We start from the raw sequence: 20233 nt of genomic DNA, 5'->3' as shown, positions 1-20233 counted from the left end.
ATTCCTCTAGGACAAGTGTTGTAGGGACAGTTTCTTGTTGAGAAAAATCCTTTAGCATCTGACCAATGTTAGGAGAATCTGATTCATGGGTTGGTTAAAGAGATGATATGACAAGACCCATATATAGTATCTGGTAATGTTTTGGTGAATGTGTGTGTTCTGATGAGGGTGTATGTGATTTAGGTGGTGTTGGTGTCGGTGATTTAGTCATGAGAGGAGAATTGTGAGAATTTAAGATATTATATGAGATAAAATTTAGATGATTACACATGTTAACAGTTTTTGAAACATTTGAAGCATACTGCTCCTCAATGGTCTCAAGAGTCTGAGCAGAAGCTTCTTCTGACACAAACAGAAATACCTTCTGCATCTTTCATTTCTTCAGCTTCTACTTGCTTCAACATAACTTCAATAATAAAAGGCTTTGCCATATCTTGATTAAGCAAGGCATATGCTATCAATCTGGCCCCTTCTTGAACATCTTATGATGAGAGGTTCTAAGAAACCTTATTCCCAACCTTGATCCTCTTGATCAAAGGGTGTTCATCTTCTTCTTCTTCATCAACAACTTCTGGTAGCACCATTTTCCTCAACTTCTTCTTCTTTGCAGGATTAGATAGATCAAAAGTGGTTGCTTTTAAAGGAGTTTTGCTAATGGCTCCACTCCTTGTCTTGGTAGGTATCAAGACTATTATGGAAGCCACTTCTTAAACCTCCTTTAGAACTATTGTATGATGTACAACCTTCTTCTTGGGTGGCTTATGAACCACTTTCTCAGTATCAGAAGCAACTTATTTTCCTTTTTCTTTAAGATTTATACATACTGCCTTCAGGAGCTTCTGGAATGTCCTTCATGGCCAGAGGGAATCCAATATCTTCCCTGATCATCTTGACGTATTCCTGAATAACTTCAGGATTCTCCAGCTTGAAGATGACTGAGAAATCATCAATACATGCAATCTTGTCATTCTTGATACTGAGGCTTGTAAGAGGTTGAATCACATCTTTCTTCTTGATAATATTCATATCCTCAGCACAACATCTGAGAGAATATTCCTATATATCGTCTCTATATCTTTTGTAGCACCAAAAGTCATCAAATTCTCAATCAACCTACTCTGATGAAATAATTCAGAAAGAAGCCTTGCATAAGGAGCAATCTTCTTATTATGTTTTATATTTTCCTTTATAGCCTCACACGTATGATTGAAGATGTATGCAAGAAGGTTGATCATCTCATGGTTGACCAAAAACCAAATTAAGTGCTTGTAATCCCAAGAGATTTGATTAGTACTCTCTTCTCTTGGAATCAAGCAGCCAATCAAGATTCTAAACAAAAGTTTGTACTCGATCTCCATGTTCTTCACTTTTCCATAGTCTTCATATTTAAAAAATAGATGATGCTTGATCACACTAGATTTAGGAATGCTTTCTTTAATGTTCAAAACACATCTTCCAATGTTGTCCAGTTTCAGAAGCTTGGCAATGTGAATCTAAGTGTTAGTCATATCTACCCCCATAATAACATATCTTATCTCCACCTCCTTGAATTCCTTCAGACCCATCTCAACCCTTGACTTCCTCTTGAGATTTCTATTCTCAGCAATCCTCTGATTCTCTTCAAGATCAGCAAAAGCTTCATCATAAACTTTATCCCTAACCCATAAATACTTAACAAAGTAGGGAAAAGGTAGGACCATTCAACATTTCAAAGCAGTTCATCCACTCTTGAGCTTCAAAATAGGATTTTAATGGAAACCCATTAACCATAAAAGACTCAAATTCGATAATTTGATGAATGATCAACTTTAGATCCTCTTCTCTAAGAATCAAAGTTTTGGGCTTTATTTGGAAAACTTTTCTATAGTCTACAACCATTGGAGCTGGATTTGATGAAGATGCAATTTCAATGAAGTTTAAGATTCTAGAGAGGTTTTGAGAAAATGAGTGTTTTTCTGAGGAGGCTTGAGAACGAAAGTGTTGGTAGAGAAGATAGATAGATAGATAGATAGAGAGAGAGAGAGAGAGCGTGTATGTGTGTGATATTGAAATGTTTAAGTATCTATGAGTGTAAAAAGGTTCTTGTTTTGAAATAAACAAAAGTTAATGACAAATGAGTGTGATACACAACATTCAAAACATTTGCATCATTAACCACTAGTTATTACCCAACATCTAAGAAACCAAGTGTCAGAAAATCTTTCAGATTCATGACACATAAGTGGACAAGTGTTAAATTTCTTTCCACTTATATGCTATTAGAGGCAACTAGTTAAATTTTGAGCATCAGAGACTAAGTTGTATTAGATTCTACTCTTAATCTGAAGCTAGTTCAGAGCTTTTGACCATAATAGCTTCTGATCATCATCAAACTTTGATCCTCCATTCGGAAGCAAGCACTAATCTTTAACAAAATGCACGTTCAAATTCTTTTTAATAAAATCAAATTTTTCAATAGTAAGAGGCTTGGTAAATATATCATCCTATTGATGATCAATATCAATGAGTTGTATATCTATCACATCCTTCTGAACATAATGTCTAATAAAATGATGTTTTATTTCTATGTGTTTAATTTTAGAATGTTGAATAGGAATCTTTGTCAAATAGATAACAACAATATTATCATAAAAGATTGGAATATTGCTTCCACTTATCTGATAGTTTTCCAACCAATATTTCATCCAGAGTAGTTGTGTGCAACAACTTCAAGCTGAGATGTATTCTGCTATGTTGTAGACAAAGCAATATTTACTTATCTTTTATTAGCCCATGATATTAGGTTTTCACCTATGAATTGACATCTTCCACTAGTGGATTTTCTCTCAATTCTATCCTTAGCATAATCAACATCACATAATTCAACTAGCTTATAATCTAGGGATTTTTTTATAAAGAAACCATATATTGGTTATTCCCTTCAGATACCTAAAGATAATCTTAATAGCTGTTAAGTGGGTCTCTCTATGATTTGACTAGAATCTTGCACATAGACAGACATTGAATAAAATACATGGTCTATAAGATGTTAAATAAAGTAAAGAGCCAATCATACCTCTATACAACTTCTGACAGACCTTGGTGTTGCTTTCCTCTTTGCTCAGTTTACAGGTTGGATGCATAAGAGTGATAATGATCTTGCAATCATCTAGCTTGAACTTCTTCATAAGTTCCTTTGTGTATTTTGTTTGATGAACATAGACTTCATCATTGCATTGATTCATTTGAATATCAAGGAAGAACTTCAGCTCTCCCATCATACTCATCTTAAACTCAGTCTGCATTGTCTTTGAAAATTCTTGGCAAATGAAAGCATTAATTAAACCAAATATAATATCATCTGCATAAAATTGGATAGTTAAGATATCAATTTTAAGTGTCTTTCTAAAGAATGTAGTGTCTACTTTCCCTTTTTGAAAATCATTTTCTAAGAGAAAATTACTCAGACTCTGAAACCAAGCTCTGAAGCTTATTTGAGTATATAAAGTGATTTCTTAAGTTTGAAAACATGATCTGGGTGGACTGAATCCTCAAAAGTTGGTGGTTGTTTGACATACACTTCTTCATAAATGATTCCATTCAAAAATACACTCTTAACATCTATTTGGTATAAAATAATGTCATGATTAATAACAAAATATGAATTTGGAGTACCACTATCAGATTCAAAAACTCCAAACATGATTCAATATGTTTTTCTCAGGATCTTTTTTGCACCACTGTTGAGTATTTAGCACAAACTAGGCTCTAATACAAATTGAAGGTGAGAAAAACACAACTAAAGACTTCCAATGTTTAAACACACAAGCAAGAGACTTCCAATACTTAAGCACACAAGAAAAAAAAAGTTTATTTTGAATTATTTTAAATGTCAGATTGACATTTTATTCATTGTTATTTTAAGTTTGAAAATTTTAAAAGATGTAAAACTCCAAAATTTTGAGGACAAATTTTTATTTTGAATAATTTTAAATGTCACATTGATATTTTATTTATTATTATTTTAAGTTTGAAAAATTTAAAAGATACAAAACTCCAAAATTTTGAGGACATGACTCGTAACCTCCACATTCCATGCAAGGGTTATCTACCACTCTAAAAATTTATTTGTTTTGATTTATTTTGTTACTAAAATAGATATATTACATAATTGTCTGCCACATATCATATTTTCATTTATTTTGTATTTAAACCATTTTATATTTTATATTTAATAATATTATATTATTCTATTAATATTATTTAATATTTAATAAATTATTTATTTTTGAATTTAAATGGTTAAATATTTAAATGTATAAATTTTTCTTAATGTTATTAAAAGTTAATTTTAATTTGTTATTAATTTGTTTATAATTATTTTAATCTTAAAAGCTATTAAAATAATAAAAAAAACAAAATTTTGCCAACACCAAGATCCCCGTGGCAGTTGCTTATTCATTTACCACATGAGTAAGGTGTTTTAATCGTTAATCTTCACAAATTTAATATTTATGAATATATTTTCTTATTATTTCTGAATTTAAATATAAAATTATTTAAAAAGGTTGAACTTATAAATTAGAAATAACGTTCCTTGAAATTATATGTTTAAACACGTTTAACAATAAATTATAATTAAAATATTTAGTAACTTTCCTTTAAACACAATTAAATTAGAAATAATTAGAAATAGTTTTTGAACACATTTAAATTTATATTCATACTTAAACACATTTAATAACTTTCATTTTTTTTAATATCATATGTTCATGTTTAAACAAAATTAATAACAAATTAAAATTAATTTTTAATAACATTAAAAATTTTCATACATTTAAATAATTTTGTATTTAAATTTAGAAATAGATAATTTATTAAATATTATTAATAGAATAACATAATATTATTAATATAAAATATAAAATGATTGAAACAAAAAATAGAATGCAAATATGAAATATGGCAAACAATTATGAAATAAAAGAAAACAAAAAATAATGCCATAATAGCATGACACATAGACATCTGATGTGTCATTTAAAAAACAGAAAATTCATATGGCAAGATTAGTATTTACAATTTTTTTTTGACAAAAGGAAAAACAAAAGTAGCCTATATAACATGGGCAAACGTGCTATTAACCAATAAACAAATAAAAAATAACCTAACTTAAATATAGTGAACTATTCTCGATATACCAACATGTCATGTGATAAGAACAATTAAAGTCAAGAATTTATACATAAGTGTATTTATTGGATGAAACATACAATATATCTATTTTGCTTCCAAAATGATTAGGTATGAAACACATTTGCAGAACTAAATAAAATTTGATTTCTATTTAGACAGTCCCTCTTCCGATGTCCAATATATTTGCAACTATAACACTAAATTATTTTGTAATTCTTGATTTAAACCAATTATTTCGAGAGTCCGCTTTACGCTTAATTCGCTCACGATCTTAACCCCTCTAACTTACAAACTGTTATCTTGAGTTCATTCCTCCACACTTTATCTCATTTGTGAATGAGACAAAAATATAATCGTAATCACATCAAGATACTGTCTTTCTCGTATGTAAGAGTAGTCACCAAATGCTCATAAAAACTGGTAACAAGCACAACAAGATATCTGTCTTATCTTCGTCATCAATCTCCACCCTTAAGGGCCAGTTTGTTTTAGCTTTAAAAAAATGGATTTTTTCTTTATATTTTTGAAAATGGATTCTACAAAAATATTTTTTAAAATATTATAAGTTTTTATAAATTTGTTTTTTATAAATTAAAAGATTGAATTGTTCATTCTATAACATAAATATACATTATTGAAGATCAAAATATAGTCAAAATCACAATTTTTTCAAAAAATTGTATCTTAAAAATGAGTTTTATAAAAAGCTATTTGAAATAACTTCAAAATTAAGTGATTTTTTTGAAAAATTGATATCCAAAAAATATTCCGATAAAATGATGAAATACCTAAAATAACATTTTAAGAATAACTATTCAAACCAAATTTTTATTTGAAGCTTTTATGAAAAGTTTCTTTGTAAATTTTTTTTACACTAAAATATGTAACACTATAAAAATCATTTTTAAAAAAAACCAAAACAAACGGGTCATAAGTCTCACAAGATTAGTGATTATATTGTTGAAGACATTGACATGTTATTGTAAATAAATAATTTATTCACCCTTAAATCTCCACGAACAATTTATTCACCAACGTCTTTTAAAAAAAACAGATATATTTTAAATAAATAATTTTTCAGTATTATAAAAAAGTTAAACCATATATTTTTAAGAATAAAAATTATTCATGAAAAAAAGTTGTTATAAACGAAACAGTAAAAATAATGAATTGTTTTGGGAAAATGTGGGGTATGAAGTAGAATACTTTAGACCGTGAATGAGCAAACACAGGAAAATAAGCAGGTTAATGGGCCGAGCCCAAAAAACCTGTTAAGAAAAAAGAAAAAGCTATAAATAGGATCCAAATTAGTGTTAGGGTTTTAGATTAGGGTTCTTATCATTCGACGGAGCAGTCTAGCATCTCAGCGAAGCGAAAATGGTACACTCTCAGATCATAGTTTCGAATCTTCAAGTTTTTTTCTTCCTCATCGTGATTTCAATTCCGTGAAGATTTCTCTGTTTTGATTCTGATTTTGTTGTATTTGGTACAGCCGTCACATAAGACCTTCATAATCAAGAAGAAATTGGCGAAGAAGATGAGGCAGAACAGGCCTATCCCTTACTGGATCCGGATGAGGACCGACAACACCATCAGGTTCATCTCTTTCATTGTTTTCATATCTCAGTTTTTGAATCTGTTCTGTTTCTGATTTTTTTTTTCACTTTCAGGTACAACGCTAAGCGTCGTCACTGGCGCCGCACCAAGCTTGGATTCTGAGGTTTTTGCTTTGATGCGATAGAATTCATTAGTTTTTTTTGTTCTCTTTTTAATTTGAGATACAGTTTTTGTTATGAATTGTAATGCCATATTTTGGATTTTATTTGTAGTCAATTAATGGTGTCAACACCTTTTTTAAATCAATTGGGATTCTTTGCACTCTTATTTTGTTGTCTTTGCTTTCTCCATTTGTAGATACAAATTCATAGTGCTATATAGGTCAGTGCTGCATTTCTATTACAACAGAGAGAAAAATGTCACTGAATTTTAATTAAGGCTGTGAGCTGAACTCATTTGATGACTCTGTTAATAGGTTTTAGTATTACATGAGTTGCTTTGTCTCATTTGAATTCCATGAATGGACTTCATGCCTGTGGCTTTTGAATAATGTTAATCTCCATGCATATTTTTATTGTTATTTGCTGGTCTAGTTTGCAATACGCTTTACTAGATTTGATTGTACTTGTATTGAACCTTTCAATTTTTAAGGGATTCCTATATCCAATACTAGTTACTTTATTTTTATTGCCCTTTTGCGAGTCTCCAATTATTTAAAGTACAAATCATAAAAGTATAGGTGGTGTGTTTGTTACAAATGAGTAGAGTATTGTTATTACAGCAAAAATTGTATTTAAACGTGGTTATCATAGCGATTGGCACATTGTGGGCTATTATATGGAATACATCTAGTATTACATTGGATATTTGTATTTCGATTGAAATTCTGGGATATGCTAGTATTTCATTTCAATATTTAAGTAATCATAGTGATATAATAATAACAGGATTTTACATGTGTTAATTTACATGTGCATTGGTGCTAATGTGCATGGGTGCTAGCTTATTATAGGTTTTTTTTGTTAGGTTGCTACTTTTATGTTTCCAAATTTTAGTATGGAAAAATCATATAATTAGATAGAATTTTGATGTATTTACATTGTGTTGATGGAAGATTTGATCATTCTACTAAAAATAGGAAAATAAGCTGTTCAAATAAACAGTTTACTCATTTTGAGTGGTTATGTTTTTTTATACACTATTTTGATACCTAACAACAAAATATTGTTTATATATATATATGAAAAAGGAATTTAATTTATATTTATCATCGGTTAATAACAATACAAACATCTTCTGAAGTTTCCAGATCAGGGTCCGAAACATCGTGTTGTATATAGGATTAGTGAGATTGAGAATCTAGTCTGTTTAGTGTCTGGTTCTTGTAAAACTATATGGTGTAGTAGCATCATGATCACAAAATTCCTGTGTCTTAAATTGACAGCTTCTACCAATTTCTAGAACTCATAGATTGCTTTTGTAGTCATATTGTGATACTCTGTGTTCCTCCAAGCTTAACTGGAACCAGAGGAATAAGTGAATGAAGAACATCTGTGATTAGTGGACGGTAACTTGGCTCTGGTTGCACACGCAACACAGCTACCGAAGCAAACCTAAAAACAAGACAACCGAAAATAGTTTAAGAGACACATGGACTGTGTTCAATTAAAAGAGATGCAAAAGTGGGTTCTAAACGATAAACTTGATATATTGATCATTTTCAGTGACAAAATTGTAAATAAAAACCACTTCAATTATTTATTTCAGTACTGAATGCAACTTTTTGAGATTGAATTCCTGGATCACAGAACTGGTATACGTGCTTGAGATCCATTGTATCCTTTATCACTGGATCCACAATGCTTGAGATCTGTCTGTGAGCTGAGGAATGGCCTGCATTATAAATAGTTATGTCATCCTCTATACTTTGAAATGCAACCCTATTAAATTTGGGAATTAAGATCTTAATGCACCCTAAATACTTAGCCCCCAGTGCATCCTAAATACTTAGCCCCCACGCTAAATTATTAAATTGTTCTAAATTTTCGGAGACGTATCTTTGGACGCACCTATTTCTGAATTATAATTGAAATAATTTGGAAATGCAACTTCAGGACAATTTTAAACATTCAATCCATCCGACTCAAGTGCCATTTACATTTAAATGGTATTAGAGATGCATCTCCATGATTATTTTGAAGATACATCTTTGAAATATATCAGAACATGTATTTCATGCTATAAATTGTTTATATGTGTTCAGATGAAGTATAACATACGATCGAAAATAAATAAATAGACAATTATAATTCTAGATGGGCAAAAAATGTCGTACAATCGAGATCAATAAAGTAGTAATACCGTCAAAATAAAGTACAAACCATAGTAATACAACAAAATAATAACAGACTACTACATTATGTGTCTGACGATCTCCCATCTACCTCCTTTGCTTCGTCTACCTCCTCGACCATCAATCCCCCTGTCCTCCGACGATCTCTCTGGTAAAAGAATGCCCTCTGTGCCATCTGTCATGATGACATTTAGGACTCACTTGACATTGGAGTCCTCAGGGAAGATACCCTCGTCAATGTCTGCCCACACAATCTCCACTATGCGACGACAACTAAGCAAGACATCATCAGTATGATCTAGCTAAACCTGCTGCTCCTCTAGTATCTCCTAATGAGTTGGTCTCGGCGGATCTCCTGGAGCAGTATGCACCATGTACGAATGTCACCCCCTGAATAACCATATGATGTACCCGTCTACATAGCTCTAGTCGCTCTCAGCCATGGTAGCTCGTGCCTCTTTCGGTACTAGATGACTATCGTAATCATGAAATATCTCCTCTATTTGTCTACGTGTCAAGGTAGGAAGAGCAGAGAGAACATGGTGTCTGGGAATGGTTTGAACATAGCCAAACTTCCACATGACGCGCTTTGGCATATGAGGAACAATGAGACGCGATCCGCAGGCCGACCATCCAGAGTATAACACTATCTCATCAAATGGCCGCGTTTGACCCTGATCAACATAGTTCTTGAAGTGTCTGTCCTCAACAACCAAACAGTTAAGATAAACTCTAAAAGACTCGGACGCCTAGTTCCCTTTGAGCAAGATAAAAGCAGTAGCACACGGCATATCCTCAGTATACTCAGGCACACTCTCCCATCCAGAGATGCGTGGGAAGTGTTCCAGGATCCAAGTCTGAAATAAAAAAGTTTGGAACACACAAATCATCGATAATGGCCTTGCAAATGTGAAATGAAAATAAAAAAACAATCAAAGACCAATAATTATTACTGTCAGTAGTGTTACGCTGCCAGTGACTTGCTTCGTATTCCATATACAACCCTCTCTCAACTTCGAATGCAAGTAGACCAAGCAAGCCGCCCCCCAATTATACTCATGGATCTGCTCGAGATTCACGAAGTATTGTAGGTAGACGACGTCAATATAAGTGGCACTCTGTCCAAAAAAATAGCAGTGTCAACAAAAAAAAAGAAGGTATGCTCTTAATGCACACGATCTGTGGACTGCCGCCTACTCATGATCACCATTAACCTACTCTGCTCTCTGGATCTCAGCCAGATAGATCTTTCTCAGGAACTCAAATCTAGCATGAGCACCCATGGTCCTATCCATCTCCTCAATCGCCTTCTCTGGATCATCCCCCATATGCTCTACCATTATCTCCACTGCCTCGTCTTTGATAATCCTCTCATGATCGAGGAATCTCCCCCTAATCAGAAGATGTAACAAACACGAGACATTGTCCAATGTGATAGACATCTCACCACACGGGAGATGAAACAACGAGGTCTCAAAGTGCTATCTCTCAACGAATGCACTAAGCATCCCATGGTTGACCCTAGTATAACCGATCATGCACAAGCCCGCCAGGCCATATAAGGACACAACAAACTGAAACCAATTCGCCTCCTGCTGAGACAAGGCAACAATCTTCCTCCCGTGTTTAACAAACTTCTGGGGATCACACTTCTGAAATTTGTCAAAAAATAATCAATGTCAGAAATTTATGTAAAAAAATAAAGAATCCAACAAATGTCAGAAATGCTACCACTCAGTCCCAGATATGTCTGGGAGTGGATATAGAGACAATAAGGACAAATCAAATGGACCTCCTCCAAAAGCCTCTGGCTCGACATCCGCAACAGCCTCAACCTTCAGATGTGGCAATGGATCAACAACATCATTCGTAGGAGGTGGCAAGGATGAAACCTGACGTCAGTGGGAGGATGGGGGAAGTGATGCGTCAGATGGTGACTCCCGTCTCCTACGAGAAGATGAAGGTGGAGTGGCATGAGCAGAAGCACGAGCCCTATAAGTAGACGACTCTGCCTGATCAGAGGGACCTAGAGCCTCCAGAACTTACTGGCTCCGCTCCCGCCAAACGAATGTGTGATGAGCAACCATGTCTTGCCTCTATCTGTCATGTCTACCAGCCATTATCCCTGTAAGTTAAAGTAAGGCATTACCATTAGTGCATACAAACGACACACAAGCAAGAGAATCAGAGGAAAAAAATACTGTAGAAAATTTCGGAGATACATCTCCGAAATCACTTCCAGAATATTAAACGTTGAACAATTTCGGAGATGAATCTCCAGAATTTTTTTCAACTCATAATAGCATCAATGGCGTAATGTACCATATGCAAGGTCAACAAAATTTGTTATGATCACCATTTTCAGCTAACAAACAACTAATACAATATGCCTAAACTATGTTAGATGTGATTTCTATTCATTTCTACACCTAATAATTAGTTTATACTCATTTACACCAAAACTCAAACATTTATCAAAAAGTCAAAAAACTTACTTGAAATTGATGTTTGATGAAGTTGGATGATGTTACAGATGAAGTTTGATGTTTCTTTGAGTTCCTTTGAGCATTTTTTTGATAAAATTTGATTGGGATGTAGAGAAGTATTTTAAGAGAGGTTTGTGAAAACTGTGAAAAGAGGAAAAAGAAGACTCTAACATGACTTATGCTCTAAAATGTTCCGGAGATGCATCTCCAAAGTATTTTAACGCTCACTTACATTTGGTTGTGTCCGGAGATACATCTCCAGAAACATTTAAACGATAACTTATATTTGGGTATGTTCGGAGATACATCTTCAAAAACCGGAGACATTTGTGGAAATCGTGAGGTAGAAGGACTTAGGATTCCATAAAAAATCCCCTTTAAATTTCATTCATAGGATTAAGATCAGTCAATTACCCATGTGACAAGTGATTGGTACCGAGTCGGTGCCAGTTTTTCCACATGGTTCCTTCCTATTTGGAGCTCCAGGAGTACAATTCCATAAGCATACACATCACTTTTATCAGTTAATTTACCTTTAAAACAATTGAATTGTTGTATGAATAAATGATTCTAGACGCCCTGTTCATATGAGTTGCAGATTATCACACATATCAACCCAATTAAATTTCTCAATAATATTTTTTAAAAAAAGTCATTAGGTAAATAAAACTTTAGCTTGTGAAATTGTATGATATTACCCGTAACATAGTCAACTTAAATAATGTAGATGACATGTATATGTCCTAGATAAGGACAAAAATGCACAGTTCATATATGTAAATCAAACTCCATAAGAAACAAAATTTGAGATATAATTTTTTACATCAAAGTTAACTGGGTTAGTCGGTACAAACCCTCTAGAAACATATCATTTGTCTGTCTTTTTGCAATAACCCCCCGTATTGGATGGTGGTATGAATTCCATGATGATCTCTTCTTCAGTGTCTAAAGAGATTGTCTTTTACGACGTTCAATGCATTACATAAATGATATTGGCACTATAATCCCACGAAGAATTAATAAAATTGTTATACGCAATCCCTTTCGGTATAACTCACTAATCAATACCCGACGTAAGCAAGATTAGGCGATGCACAATGCGTTAATTCCTAGGCCACTACTCAGGTTCTCCTATCCCTATTCAACCATCGTAAATACAACAACTGTCCTATGTCCAACACATAGACTAGTGGTCATTATTCTCTATGTGTCCAAAATCAAATTAAAAGAGTATCCCACATAAAAAGCATTAAGAACAAGGTGCAGTTGAATAGAATTATAGATTAAGTTACTCATGCAATATCAAATCAAATATATGTCATAACAATATCAAAATAGGTTCATCAAACACAACCTAACATAAAGAGAATTGGCTACTCATGATTCAAATTACAATACCAAAATAAGAATAAGAGGTTTGCATAAGAATTCTCTTGAAGAATTGACCTCTAATGACTTCAAATGCTCTTTAAATATGCCTTATAGTGTTGCAAATCGTCACTTTTTATGCAGAAATTCGTAACCCTAAAAAAAGTACCAACATTCCCCTTAAAAAGCCTTCACAATGGACCAGAACGTGTCAGAAAATCCCTAAAAAATGGGTCATCTTGCGCGTGATGACCTGCATCGTGCGTGCGACGCAAATTTTACTTCCCAATCGTGTGCGATGCTGCACAATATTGTGCGTGATTATTTCAGTAGTTGCACACTTTTGCTCCCCTTTTCACCCGATTTTCACTAAGTCCCTATTTCTCCACACTTAGCTATTTTTTATTATTTCTTTGTCCTTTGTTCTTCATTTTTTCTCCTCTTTAACTTCTTTTAATCCGTTTCTTCGACCGAATTCATGCAATTACGGAGTGTCATCAGATACATTTTGTAATGTTTGGACGCTTTCTTGATCCTTTGACAATAATATTCGAGCCCTCATGAGACTGTTTTAGTTGTGACCATGTTAGTCTTAGAATTGTTATGCAACCCTAATGGGCTTTATCTCCTTGATAACAATTGGTTTGTTCGACTAGAAATCAAATAAAATGGTCGGTCCCTAATGAATTTTGGCTTTCCTTTAGTTGAGACTTGTACCGTATAAATTCAAAGCCCATGTGAGTCGGGCCCTAATGAATGTGGGGTCTTGTTATTTTAAACAGAGACCGACCAATCCTGTGTGGATCATATCGGATCCCGATGTTTGATCGGGGATAAGTTAACTAAACCGCTTAAGGTCAGAAGTATGTTAATCTGAACGGGATGCTAGATGTGTTTTATCTTTTGGGCTTCCGTTTAAGGTCCGAGGTATGTTAACTTGACAGGCTATATGTATTTTAACTTAGCCGAGATACTAGAGGTTTTATTTACTTGGACTTTTGAATCGGTTTGAGGTTTCAATTAACATAGTCCGGTCAGTGGTTCTTATTTACTTGACGGATTTGCCAGATGTTTTATTTACTTGGACTTTTGAATTGGTTAGAGGTTTCAATTAACATAACCTGATTAGAGGTTCTTATTTACTTGACCGATTTGTCTGAGGTTTTATTTACTTGAACTATTAAATCAGTTAGAGATTTCAATTAATATAACCCGATCAGGGGTTCTTATTTACTTGATCGATTTGGCAGAGATTTTATTTACTTGGATTTTTGAATCGATCAGAGGTTTTAATTTACGTAACCCGATCAAAGGTTCTTATTTACTTCATCGATTTTCTAGAAGTTTTATTTACTTAGACTTTTGATTCATCGGAGATTTTAATTAACGTAACCCGACCAAAGATTCTTATTTCCTTTACTGGTTTTCTACCGAAATAACATTGGAAAGATTCTCCTTATTGCCTCCATATAGGTGTTCACCCTACCTCATCAATGCAACAGTTAATTAATTTGAAAGTTCAATGGCCAGAAGCTTAACCATTTTTGAACCACCTCAGGGGTGATATACAATCACGATGAAATTCACGGATTTTCCAATAGCTGCAACTGCCGTCTCCATAATGTTTTCACATTTCTATCGTCATAGAGGAGTACTAGTTCACCAAGTTCTTTATCCGAACATTGTATAATATCAATATACCAAGTTCTCGTCCAAACATAGCGCAGATTCCAACTGTTCGTGTTGCATATATACTCCAATATAACCTGAAACCTCTTTTCTTTTCATGGCTCAACACTTACAGAAGCCTTGCCAGTATTGATTTCTTCACTGTATGAACTGCTTTATCCATATCCATAAACTTGTAATAGCCGTGCGCCGAACGGTCCCCATATTTTTCTATTAACTTTCGGGTTCAACAACCGTGCGACTTGGTTCAAGACGGTTATTATTAGCATATGTTTCCCTATTTGATAAGAGAGTGATAACAAGACATAAGCATTGATGGGAATGTATACTCTTTCCCAGACTCTTCTTAGTTATTATTAGCATATGTTTCCCTATTTGATAAGAATTAGAAATTTAGTACTATACTAAGGATTAGGCATTAACCTTTTGTCATAACTATCATACCATATTCATTATCAGAAATCTTTATTCTTCTTCTGTCCTTTCTTATCTTAAACTCTATAACTTCATTCTAATGGAAATGTAGCACGGAGCACTATGATGAGATGAAGATTTCAGACAATGATAACCACAACGAATAGTTAAGTTGATTGTGAAAAAGATGGTATAGTTCAATTCCAGTGTAGTAACAAAAGTTAGAACCAAATGGAATAAAATGAGAAACTTATTTTATGCGGTTTGTGATACTTGATAAGCAACTCATCGTCTAAGCATAACTCATAATAATCATATCAGCACAAAAGCATCCTAGATACTTTAATTAACATATAGCAGCCAGTTGTGAATAGTCAATGAAAAACGTAAGAATTACTTATCTTTCAATAGCGGCATCAGTATCGTGACCATTCTCGCTCGCCGAGTTGTAATTATGTCCTTTATCATCGGCATCAGCATCATGTTAGCATTGCAGCACTATGGCAACAAATTTTAAAGAAAACTCCTTCTTCTTCTGCAATGGCTCACGCTGCAAGAATTCAGAAGAAGTATGAGTGTTTCTTTGCTGCAACATAATTATAAGGAAATTTTAAAGAGTCAACACATCGCTTATAATCAATTGACATAAAAGAAGTGAGAAACTTATCTGAAGTGCAACATCTCATAACCCTTTGTCGGCGAAAGTAGCGGAAAGATCGACGTGTTAAGTATTCACCGGCGAGAATCTAATGACTTTGACATTGTTTGGCTCAATCTGACCTCTACTTTAATTCTAAGTTAACATTAATTTTATTGTATGATGTGGAATACTCTTTGCGCTACTTTTTAATTTATTTTTCTTATAAAATAATTCACTTTTCTAAATTAATTTGGATTTCGAGCACCTCAATACTTCTCTTGTTGACTTCTTCTTAACTTATAAATTTTCAAAAATGGTTCACAAAAGATTAGATAATTAGATAATGATGTATATTCACTCTTTTTTTGAATTTTTTACGAAAATAACCCAATTTTTAAAGAAAATTTCTAAAATAACCTTATTTTCAAAAAAATTCCCAAAGTACCCTACTTTTAGGAGGAGACGTCAATCCAATTGGCGTCTCCTCTTAAAAATAGAGTGGAGATGCCAATTGAATTGGTTAGGGCACATGGTGCAGCCAATTCAATTGGCGCCCATGTGTATCAGTTGAAAGGAGACGCCAATTGGATTGACACCTCAATGTAAAGTACAATTTTTTTTGTTAAACGGTCTACGTGATACATAATTTTGAAATAAGACCAATTGATATTAATATAAATTCCCGTTTACACAAAAAAACCTAATGGTGAAGACCGGGATCACCTAACCGACCTCCGGTCCACATCCCCTAGCTACCCGAACTTGTGGCCCTAACCCGCGTTGATGATTCACCAATGGTGTTTGAGCATCTGAGGGGCCAGGAGCATCACTACCAACTACAAGAGATGGTCTATTGAGATAGTCAGACAAATCGACATAATCTTCAGTATGCATCAAAAGTGTACCGCCATAGCTGAGTTCATGACCCATGCCAGGGTAGTTGGGTTGTGTTTGACGCATTGATGGGCGACCAGGACGGTTGAAGGGAGACATGGGTGTGAATGATGCGTCGAGGAAAGGTTGGAAAGATTGTTGGGGTGTTTGGTAGAGATAGGGTTGTTAAAGGTTTCAGTATTGTGAGGTTTGGGCTTCTTGGCTATGGTAGGAGGAAGAACAGTTGGTGTTGAATGATCGTTGAGTGTTCTGGCTAAGGTGGCTTTGGTAGGGTGATGTGTTAAGTGCAAAGCGATGTTGGGTCTCTGGTTGATGATCAATTTGTTGGTGGTGGTATGGGGTATGCTCTTGGTATTGGGGTTAGGTGTATGACATGTTTGGGTTGTGTGTTTGTGCAATAAAAAGTTTGACAGACAGGGGGTTGTGTGTATCCGGTCTGACAATATTGTTGGGGGTTATATGTTGAGGTGTCTGGTGTATAAGTTTGTTGGTGTGGGTCGTACATGTACATATCCTTGGCGATGAACTGAAAACCAACCGATTTGTACCAAGCCATATAAGTACGACTTGGTTTTTCTTCATTTGGCATCACTGCGTCAGTTAAGACATGGTCATGGCGGTGCTTCCATTTGCGACACTCATATCTTACGAAGCTTTGCGATGGATTGAAGTTTCATTGGTCGTTAACTTTGCGCAGATGCCATTCTCCTAGGCTTGCTGGGGGATCTGGGATGTTTTGAAGCATACCGAACTGCAACTTCACACCATCACTGTTGCGCATCTCCACAATTGTGATTCTTATTATCAGTGTGCATGCACTCCATACTGTTGATTCTAAGAGTTGACAGCAATTTTGGTAAAACAAAGAGTGTTCACAAGATGTCATGTGTGATGTCTTAACATGAGATATCCTATGTACCTGCTGGAGATGAAGATCATATGCAAGCAGGATTGATTCAGAATTCCACATACATTGACAAGGCTTCTGATATTGGATGTACCTGCTGGAGCTTAAATGGAAGACATATGCTGCAGGATTGTTTCAGTTGACATACTCATTGTCATGGTAACTGATATGGCTGTACCTGCCATAAAAGGAAACTGGATTATGCAGGATTTTTCCAGATGTCAGACCCGATGTCATGACATCCTATACACAGAACATTCAGTATGAATGTGTGGTGTTTTGTGATTGCACAATTGGTGGCAATCATTGGTTGATTGAAGATATGGTTAGCTGGCGCATTCTATCAGGGATATCAACCAGATTTGTTTATTTTCCAAGGAGATCTTTACAGCTGATATGAAAAGATTTGATTGGAAAATATATCTAGGGTTTTCAAGGTGTCCAATACTTCTATAAAAAGGGACTTAGAAAACCTGATTATACACACAACCAAGACTGAGCGAAATTTAGAGAGAGAGAGCTAGGGTTTGTGTCTGTAGGTCATTCAAGTCATCCATAGTTGATTGAATTGGACTGATTTGTCTTCTTGATCAAAGCTTTGAAGCAAGATCAAGAGCGTGTCTTCTTGATTGAAACTGTGAAGTAAAATCAAGAATATTGTAATTGAAAAGTATTTTCTTTTCACAAGGGATTGTTGTTTTAAATCACGGGTGTGTGATTGTAAGGGAAGTGAGTGGGTTCTCATATCTAAGAGTGCTTAGGTAGAAATTGCACGGGTAGAGATTAGGTGAGAAAGACTGTAACTTGGTGAAGTGTACGGATAGTCTTTGAACTAATTCTATTATAGTGGATTTCCTTCCTGGCTTGGTAGCCCCCAGACATAGGTGAGTTGCACCGAACTGGGTTAACAATTGCTCGTGTTATTTGCTTTACCATTCTGTTTTTGTTTATCCATTGTTTATAACCAGATATCAGTGTCGTAACATTATCTTCGACATCTTATATCTGATACCAAAATTTCAATTGGTATCAGAGCAGGCATCCTTCTCTGGTTCTGGATGAGATCTAGGGGCAATACTTTCTGGTACAATGGAAAGATATGGAGGACCTGTTCATAGGCCACCAATCCTGGATGGTTCTAACTATGACTATTGGAAACCTAGAATGGTAGCATTTTTAAAATCCCTTGATAACAAGGCTTGGAAAGCTGTCTTGACAGGATGGGTGCACCCTGTAGTCACTAAAGAAGGAGAAGCCACTACTGAGAAGAAGCCTGAAGAACAATGGTCCAAGGAGGAGGATGATCTTGCTCTTGGAAGCTCTAAAGCCTTGAATGCAATATTCAATGGTGTTGACAAGAATATTTTTAGGCTGGTAAATAACTGTGAAGTGGCCAAAGATGCTTGGGACATTCTCAAGACCACTCATGAAGGCACCTTTAGGGTAAAGATGTCTAGACTTCAGCTGCTCACCTCCAAGTTTGAAAACTTAAGGATGAAAGAAGATGAAAACATTCATGAATTCCACATGAGTATCCTTGAGATAGCTAATGCTTCAGGAGCCCTGGGAGAGAAGATGACAAATGAAAAGTTGGTGAGAAAAATACTTAGGTCACTCCCTAAGAGATTTGCAATGAAGGTGACTGCCATAGAAGAGTCTCAAGACATCTCCAACATGAGGGTAGATGAGTTAATTGGCTCCCTCCAAACCTTTGAGATGGGATTGATTGAGGGAACTGAAAAGAAAATCAAGAGCATTGCCTTTGTTTCCAACACAGAAGAGGAAAACAGTCAAGATGTGGATAAAGAGTGGGCCAATGAAGTTGCTATGCTGGGGAGACAGTTTAACAGATTGTTAAAGAAAATGGATGTCAGATCCAAGGCAAATGTCAAGAACATCTCGTATGACATCAGTAAATCCAACAATGCTGGAAGAAAAGCAAGAGCAGATGAGAAGCCCAAAGAAGGAAAAGAGGTTCAGTGCTGTGAATGTGATGGGTATGGACACATCAGGTCTGAATGTGGGACCTACCTTAAGAAACAGAAGATGAGTCTTGCTGCCACATGGCCTGATGAGAGTGATACTGAAGAGGCTGCAAATCTTGTGACTGCTTTGACAGGAAGATGGGAATCTGATGAAGAGTCAAGTGATGGTGAAATAACCTTTGAGGAATTGGCCTCTACCTACAGAGAGCTGTGTCAGAAAAGTGTTGAACTGAACAAGCAGTCTTTAAACCAGGAAAAAGACATAACTCAACTTGAGAATGAGAAGGTAGAATTCTTGGAAACCATCTCCAAATTGAAAACAGAAGCTGTGGCTCTAAAGGTCAAGCTAGATGAAGATCAACAAGTTGAGAACCAGAAGATAGCCCAACTGGAGAAAGAAAAAGCAAACATGAGGAAACTATCCTCAAGCTAAAGACTGAAGTTGTGCTCTTAAACTCAAAACTAGAAGAGACAATCAAGTATGTAAGGATGCTGAACACTGGATCTGACTCCTTAGACAAGATTCTTCAAACTGGACAAATCACAGGAGTCAAATCTGGGTTAGGGTTCCATAAAACCAAGGCTGGAAGTAGCTACACTGGCTGCAAACCTCAAGATAAACCTAAATGCAGCAACAATAATAGCAGTTCCAAGATGTCACATCATATGTCACACCATCAGAAGAAAGAACAACAAAAATACAAACACCTAAGATGGAGATGTCATTACTGTGGGAAATTTGGACACTCAAGGGCCTTTTCTATA

General features: G+C 34.8%; 1 protein-coding gene across 1 annotated transcript; it reads left to right on the top strand.

Annotated features, from left to right (window-relative positions):
- The first annotated feature begins 6392 nt into the window (after positions 1 to 6392).
- Positions 6393 to 7059, top strand: LOC127087749 (60S ribosomal protein L39). The gene is made up of 3 exons (XM_051028688.1): positions 6393 to 6555; positions 6668 to 6771; positions 6846 to 7059. The coding sequence occupies exons 1-3, from the start codon at positions 6553 to 6555 to the stop codon at positions 6892 to 6894; spliced, it is 156 nt and encodes a 51-aa protein (XP_050884645.1). The 5' UTR covers positions 6393 to 6552; the 3' UTR covers positions 6895 to 7059.
- Positions 7060 to 20233: the final 13174 nt, after the last annotated feature.

This window comes from Lathyrus oleraceus, chromosome 5 (genome assembly GCF_024323335.1).
Source record: "Lathyrus oleraceus cultivar Zhongwan6 chromosome 5, CAAS_Psat_ZW6_1.0, whole genome shotgun sequence".
NCBI lineage: Eukaryota > Viridiplantae > Streptophyta > Magnoliopsida > Fabales > Fabaceae > Lathyrus > Lathyrus oleraceus.
This window is presented reverse-complemented; position numbering and strand designations above follow the sequence as displayed.